Source organism: Akebia trifoliata, chromosome 3 (genome assembly GCF_017979445.1).
Source record: "Akebia trifoliata isolate Shusen 1 chromosome 3, ASM1797944v1, whole genome shotgun sequence".
NCBI classification, from domain to species: Eukaryota; Viridiplantae; Streptophyta; class Magnoliopsida; order Ranunculales; family Lardizabalaceae; genus Akebia; species Akebia trifoliata.
The window spans coordinates 24,505,242-24,513,641 of record NC_141377.1 but is presented as its reverse complement, the minus strand read 5'-3'; the positions used below and the strand labels follow the sequence as shown (position 1 = coordinate 24,513,641).

Sequence of the window (8,400 nt, the reverse complement as noted above, 5' to 3'; positions counted from 1 at the left end):
GTTTCTGTGTTTTTGCATGTTGTATGTAGCAGAAGAAGATAAGCACCTCTCAATGATTGGTGATGGGGGACTGTGTTTGATTGTCTGATTTGTATCCAAACTGGTTGGACCCACTCTTATTTTTGCCTTCCATTGCAGATTTAATTCTTTCCTTGTAAATACATACATGTACCTAGTGTACTTTATATAGAAGTGCCAACACAGATAATTAGTTTCTGTGTAGCAGCAATGGATTCAAATAGGGAGGCACCGGACTTCTTTCCAAGCCACTCCTTTTACCATGGAGTGAAGGAGGATGGTACTATAATTGATCTGGGTTTGAGCCTGGGATCTCTGCAACCACAGCCTTACCATCCATCTGAATACTGTATGTCTTTTTTTTCGTTAAGCACCTAAACACTTTCTTTTTTCAGTGATCTGGGTTTTAAGTTTTGGTAGTCATAAGTAATTTAAGTTTCAAGGGATGCTGAAAAGGAGCTTACATTGCCACACCCACATTTTGTAGGTCACACTAAATAATGGAAATAAATAGAGTTTTTTAATTTCTCAAAACGTTCTTAGTTTTGCAAAAATTCCAATTCCCGTACATTGTTCATTTTACTTCCCCAAACATGTTTGTGTGTGAGCTCACATGCTGGTGGGTATTCTATTTTAATGTGACAATCTTGCTAATAAAAGGTGACGAAATCGCTGGTAAATTTAAAGAACAAATATTCTTGATTTTGAAGAGGATCTAGCTCATAAAAGAAGTGAAGATCTCTTTGGTAAATTGGAAGAAAAACATCTTTAGTGGCTAGATCGCTGGTAATTATTATCAACGAGTTTGTCACTTTTTATCAGTGAGATCGTTACTTTAAAAGTGAATACCTTCCAGCGAACTCACTCGAAAACAGGTTTTGGGAATTAAAATGAACAGTGTACCGGACTTGGTATTTGGTCATATTCAACTCACGAAATGGTAATTTTCCCAATTAAATATGATGTGTGGAGTGAAAATAAAATTTTTATTAATGGAATTAAATATGGTGTTTGGGGGGGCAGATAAATATTTTATTTTATTAGTGACCTTTTCGATTTGGATTTCTAATCATGTTATGTGAGAAAAGCTCAGTGAGAGCCTCTAATCAAAGGGACTGGACAAAATACTAGGAGAGCGATCTAGGAAGAAATGGGAAGTTATCTTCAAAGGAACTGATTATAAGTTTTTTCCTCGGTCAAGAAATGTTTGGTGTGTATATATTTTTTGGGTGTGATATATAATTTTATCCATTGATATGTCATAAAAATGTTGGTGTGGCAATATAAGTTTACGATTTACTTATGAAAGCGGCCCACCCAATTCAAAGTGAACTACATTTTGGGGGTGTCAATAGGTTGGTTCTAGATACCCAAAAGTTTTTGACCCCCACGGGTTAGCTGAGATGATAAGGGCCATTGGATTTGCTCCCTAAGTCATACTTTCGAGTCTCTATATGCCCCTTCACATGAAAGTGGTCATATTTAACTGCTGAATAAGTGCTAGGGTTATTGGTAATTGTGGCCCGTCAAAGAAAAAAAAACCTAGAAGTTTAATCAAAATAAAATTAACATTAGTTCCAACTCTTATTCAATTTTGAATTTTGGTATGAAGGCCTCGGAATTCTTCAAATACTCGTTACTCAATGAGTAGCCAATGAGATAGATGATAACAGCAATGAATTCTTCAACCAAATCAAATTTTCTAGGAGAAAATTAGGATCTGGAGTCTTTATTTATAATTGAGATTGAGAATGAATAGGAAATATATATTAAAAAAAAAAAGGCAAACAAAAACTACACATTCTCTTTAAATTCTAATTTTCGTTAAAGTACATTTGCTTCTAGCTAGCTAGATACCTCATTGATTAATATTTAATTAGACTACTTAATGTAAATTGTAAACAAAGTCACTATTGGGTTACTAAGATGACTACTCAGAACTGATGAGTCCATGATGGCTGGCCCAAAAATCAACTATTCGATTTCGAAGATAATACATTGGACAATTGAATAACTAGATACCCATTGACACCCTTCATATTAGTCTGATAGCGACTCAAATTGACCAAGACTGAGTCTAAATTTTCACGCAATGTATTAATAATAGTTGCAATGTTGTAACTTAACTATAGTAGTAAGCCCAGGAGAGTATGGCGAGCTTATGGCTTGGCCACAGATGAACTCGTATATGGAAAACTCGAACGTGGACCATCCGATGATGATCCATCCAAACTGTGATGATGAGACTGAAGGAGTGCAAAGCAAAGAGCGTTGGGCTTACGTGAAGGTTAACATGGAAGGGGTGGTTGTGGGCCGAAAAGTCTGCATCCTTGATCATGCCGGGTACTCCAGCCTAGCTCTCCAACTTGAAGACATGTTTGGTAACTATTAAGAGCTTTAGTTAAACTTCAATTATTCTTAATTACTTAAAGATAAATGGAGGAATGAAGGTTTGATTGATTGTTCTTATTCAGGTAGACATTGCTTGTCCGGGTTAAGATTGTTCCAGGCTGGGTCAGATTTTTCCTTGTTTTATAAAGACACAAATGGGGATTGGAGAATTGTTGGTGATGTCCCATGGAAGTAAGTTCTTCTTCCCCCTCCAATGGTAATTATATCTCCTATACTTCGGAATTTGAATTTCAGTTATTCTATATAGGAATCTCAAATGAATGGGCGAATCTGCTAGTTACGTTAATGATCGTAACTTAAAACCAATACATTGGACCCCATTTCTATCATCGACGTTCCATCAAAATTGGACATTGATTGGCTTCTTCACTGCTGAGGCCATGATTGAAAATCTTGAACATAGGATGTTTTCAATGTAAAATTAATATTATGAATCATTTTGTCAAAAAAATTGTCAAATTTAGCCAACAATGATCAGATTTTGGTTCAATTAGATTATTCATTAAAATAATTAAAATGAAAAATGCTAAAGTGACTTGAAATAACAATCACATTTTTCACATTGACAGTGTACTAGAGGTATGAAACCCTTCAACCATTTAAAATATGAAAAATAAATCAATTCTGGATACTTGCGGGTGCATGGGTACCTAGAACCAATCAGTTACAATTCCTATTCGGTTCGGTTCTTTTTAGGATCTATTCAGATATAGAAAATATGGATCCAGAACAGCGGTTTTTGGTTCCGATTCGGTTGGGTTAACACACCTAGTTTGGGACTAATGTTTTACTTCTTTAAAAACGGATTGATGGTTTTAGGTCTTTCAATTGGGCCGGATGGCATACTAACCCCTTTAATATGACCCACAACAAGAAAAACAAGGATTAAAGCCTTAATCTAGAGTATGCAAAAGTAGGGTTGTGTCGAAAATTTTCCTATCTGATTAAATCTAGACTGAGTTAGGATCTTATAACAATGCCTAATCCAAAACTTTTAACGCATATAGGACAAGTTTTTTTGCTCCCAACGAACGTGATCCATATTCAATTTTAGGGGAGAATGTGTTAAGGAAAAATCTAGCCTAAGTGGTACTTTAGCTTGAGGCCTCACTAAGACCTTTTAAATGCTTTCAAAATATTTGTCCAAAAAAATAATTCATTTGTTGGTTATAAACAATTGGTTGAATTTGATCAGGGTGTTTGTAGACGACGTGAAGCGATTGAAGATAGCACAGAATAATGAGGCTGCCTTTCCCTAATTGTTCTACCTCTTTGTATTTGATCAGGAAATGTTAATTAAAGTTTATTTAGCTTCACTGGCTTTGTAGTAAATTTATTTCACTATAGTAAAGCGATTGAGGTATCCGACTAATAAATTTATTTTATTTATAATATTTATAATTAAATTAATTGTTTAATTAAGTTTTAACTAAAAATAAAATTATAGTTTAATTAAATTTTTAACTAATGATATATGGAAGTTAAGTAAAATTTAAAATATAAATAACATGTAGTCTTATTTTATTTTATTTTATCTTTTTTGTAAGTGAATATCCATTCATTTTTCACATTCTTATTCAATTTTAACAACAAATAAGTTTTTCACATCTTAATTTTCTAGGATTTTATTCTTAAGAGTTTACTTATAAATTCATTTTTGATCTTAACCATCACATGAGGAATTACAAGTTAGATATTTTACATTTATATATATCTATATATATGGGGAAATGTTCACCAACAAACATTTTGACAAAACATTTTTCAAAATATGGGTTAGAAGTTTTGGAATGGGCTGATTTTTGGTGAGGATAATCTCTACGGTGAGGAGATCATCATCACCAAAAATCAGCCCATTCCAAAACTTCTAACCCCATTAAAAATGGTTTACAAAAAATTGATGGTCCACAATTTTTCAACTTGTAAACATGAGGCTAGAAGTTTTGGAATGGGCTGATTTTTGGTGAGGATGATCTCTATCATCCTCACCAAAAATCAGCCTATTCCAAAATTTCTAACCCATGTAGGACAAAAATGATTGGCTAAAATGTTGGCCAAAATGTTTGGAGATCATCCTCGTCAAAAATCAGCCCATTCCAAAATTTCTAACTCATGTAGGACAAAAACGGTTGGCTAAAATGTTGGCCAAAATGTTTGGTGCTGAACGGGACATATATATATATATATATATGGGTCCCGTTCGGCACCCTAAGTTTTACCACACAATTTAACAAACGCGTTTTGTCTTATATGAGTTAGAAGTTTCGGAATGAGCTGATTTTTGGTGAGGATGATCTCTATGGTGAGGAGATCATCCTCACCAAAAATCAGCTCATTCCAAAACTTCTAACCCCGTCAAAATTGATTTACAAAAAATGGACGGTCCACGATTTTTCAACGTGTAAACATGGGGCTAAACATTTCGGAATGGGCTGATTTTTGGGGAGGATGATCTTCTAATCATAGAGATCATCCTCACAAAAAATGAGCTCATTCCAAAACTTCTAACCCATGTAGGACAAAAAACGTTTGTTAAAGTGTGTGGTAAAACTTAGGGTGCTGAACATTTCCCTATATATATATATATATATATATATGGGAAATGTTCAGCAACAAACATTTTGACAAACATTTTGGCAAAACATTTTTCAAAACATTGGTTAGAGGTCTTGGAATGGGCTGATTTTTGGTGAGGATGATCTCTACGATGAGGAGATCATCCTCACCAAAAATCAGCCCATTCCAAAACTTCTAGCCCCAGTTTACAAGTTGAAAAATCATGGACCGTCCATTTTTTGTATACCATTTTTTATGGGGTTAGAAGTTTTGGAATGGGCTGATTTTTTGTGAGGATGATCTCCTCACCATAGAGATCATTCTCACCAAAATTCAGCCCATTCCAAAACCTCTAACCCATGTTTTGAAAAATGTTTTGCCAAAATGTTTGTTGCTGAACATTTCCCACATATATATATATAGGGTCCGTTCGGCACCCTAAGTTTTACCACACACTTTAACAAACGTGTTTTGTCTTACATGGGTTAGAAATTTCGAAATGGGCTGATTTTTGGTGAGGATGATCTCTATGGTGAGGAGATCATCCTCACCAAAAATCAGCTCATTCCAAAACTTCTAACCCCATCAAAAATGATTTACAAAAAATGGACGGTCCACGATTTTTCAACATGTAAACATGGGGCTAAACATTTCGGAATGGGCTGATTTTTGGGGAGGATGATCTTCTAATCATAGAGATCATCCTCACCAAAAATCAGCCCATTCCAAAACTTCTAACTCATGTAGGACAAAAAACGTTTGTTAAAGTGTGTGGTAAAACTTAGGGTGCTGAACATTTCCCATATATATATATATATATATATCAATTTAATTGGATTCTCATATTTTTTTCCTCATTCAAGAAAAAATTGTCTAATTCTAAGTATATATGGAACCAGCCCATTAACACACCTACGAGACGTTTGTTAAACTGAACAAGTGAAGTGCTAAAAGATTATAATTGCTGAAATTGCATAAACGTTAAATTTAAGTATTGGAGTTGCTTTCTGTTTACCTGTCTGAATTGTACTGAATTGATTAAAATTAAGCGTTGTAATCACATAATATTTTTTGTTAGTTACTATTGAAAGTTGATAAATTGATCATATTGCTCATTTTCAAGCGTTGTAATTACATAATACTGACTGTTTGACTATTTTAACTACTACTTCACATCACACATAATAAAAATAGTATACATGTAAAATAAATACTAATTTGATATTTTAAATTACAAACATAATTTATTATACCTAAATTTTGAATTACATAAAATTCTATTCATCCTTTTGTAGATCTAATTTTTTTTTTCAAATTTTTACATAGGTTTACATGTTGGTCAAAATTTCCTTATTCTCTTTGTTTTTACACTCAATTTTTTCTTCCTCTTCCTTCACGTTAGTTAATGAAATAACATTCAGCTCCCATACCACGTGAATAAGTCACAACCATTTTTTTACTAAATGTAATAAAAATAACGTAAAAACTAAATGTATTAATTCATACTATAACATTTACGTATATGATTTTTGTGTTATACCATCTTTAACTAATATTCTACTATTGATTTAGGACAACAATAAAATCTCTATCATTTGTTACCACTTTTGTTGGATGCAGTTGTTAATAGTTTGTATGGTCCACATCCACATTTACACCATCACAATTCATTCAACCAAATCTAAAATCCCATGTCCTTGTTATTTTCAATCTGAAATAAACAAACAAATAAATATTACATTTTAGATATTGACACATGATTTCAAATAATTTTATAAAATATCATCAAAAAAATTATAAAGTTACTGCATTTTGACATTTTAGATACAAACAATTTGGATTTTTTGAAGTTCTTGATGTACAAACTTGGCAAGGACATTCACCACATGCACATGAGATTTTTACATCCATCTAAATAGACAATATAATATAACAAATAAAACAAGTAATAAGCATAAAACAAATAAGAAAATAAATATACATCGACATAAATTCAAATATTTGCATTGTTGAGTTTCAAATGATTGCAATGACTCACATCCATGTATTTTTATAATAAACAAACAAGAAAATAAAGATACATCCACATCATACAAAATGTTTAAATATAAATTCAAGTAACATAATTCACATAAATTCAAAGATTTGCATTAGTAAGTTGATTCACAATTTGACCGTGTAAACCAATCATGAACGCATATTCATTTTACCTATATAATCGATCAATCTTGTGAAAGTCATCTCCATCGTAAATCGTATTTAGAAGGACTTCATCATTTTTAAATTTTTCGAATAGTTCATTCGTCATCGAAGTCCTATGAAGAAAATTATGGATTGCTATGGATGCAATTACTATATTCTTCTTTGTTGGAAAAGTAAATGATATCATCCTTCCTAAAATTAGGAAGCGCACCTTTAGAACTCTGAAAGATCTTTCTATTACATTCATTAACTTGACATGTAAATGGTTGAATATCTCTTCTTTACCCCTAGTTCTACCACGATGAAAATCAGACAACCAATATCGAACATTACGATATAGTGTCATGAACCCACGTGTGTGTATATATATGCAGCATCAATAAGATAATATTTATCTACATCAAAATAAAAATAACATCACATTAAGCTTATAACATGTAAATACTATTAATAATATAAAATAAATAATGACTTTTTACTAGGTAAAGGTATTTGCAATCTATTTGTAGGGTCACAAATGGTTTATAATAGGATTCGTGAATTATGTGTTACTCTTTCCAATCTGACTTGGACTTACGTGAAAATCATATCAAAATTACAAATAGTCATGAAATTTTGATAGTAATCGAATCTCTTTTTTTCTCTATAAGGTATTTGTTTATCTATTAGAATACACACGTGGATGAGTGTTCTACCTATCGCACCAATTACTCCCTTCACAATTTAATAACATCTATGTTAGTTTTTTTATGACATGTATATAATTATTATGTAACCCCTAATATGAAAATGTACCTTGTATATTTTGTTTAAGACGCTAGTGACTTCTAATTTCCTCAATGAGTCCTTCAAGAAATGGAACAGTAATCATTTCTTTTGAAAAGTGTAACATTGCAATTAACACTCTATAAAAGTATTTGTGGATGGTTTGCAATGAATGTTGGAATCGATTTTTAATTGTTCGATACATACAATTATTATTTATTATAATAAAAAATATTGCAATCATACTCTAACATGTTGACTATCTTAAAGTCATCATCAATCTTGAAATAAACGACAAAGGCTAATGAATGCACTATTCTCCATCCTTAACAATTCATAACAATTTGAAGAAAGTATATTAAAAGTTCATTAATAAATTCTACACTAGATAGTGAGGATACATTCACAAGTTCATGTGTGATAGATAATAGCTTGAGACTTTTCAAT

The 8,400-nt window shown here is 32.1% G+C and overlaps 1 protein-coding gene across 1 annotated transcript; it reads left to right on the top strand.

Moving 5' to 3' along the window:
* Positions 1 to 228: 228 nt before the first annotated feature.
* LOC147406184 (auxin-responsive protein IAA32-like) lies at positions 229 to 3,689 on the top strand. The gene is made up of 4 exons (XM_086432511.1): positions 229 to 367; positions 2,154 to 2,399; positions 2,493 to 2,601; positions 3,626 to 3,689. Exons 1-4 carry the CDS (start codon positions 229 to 231, stop codon positions 3,687 to 3,689), a joined length of 558 nt encoding a protein of 185 aa, XP_086288637.1.
* Positions 3,690 to 8,400: the final 4,711 nt, after the last annotated feature.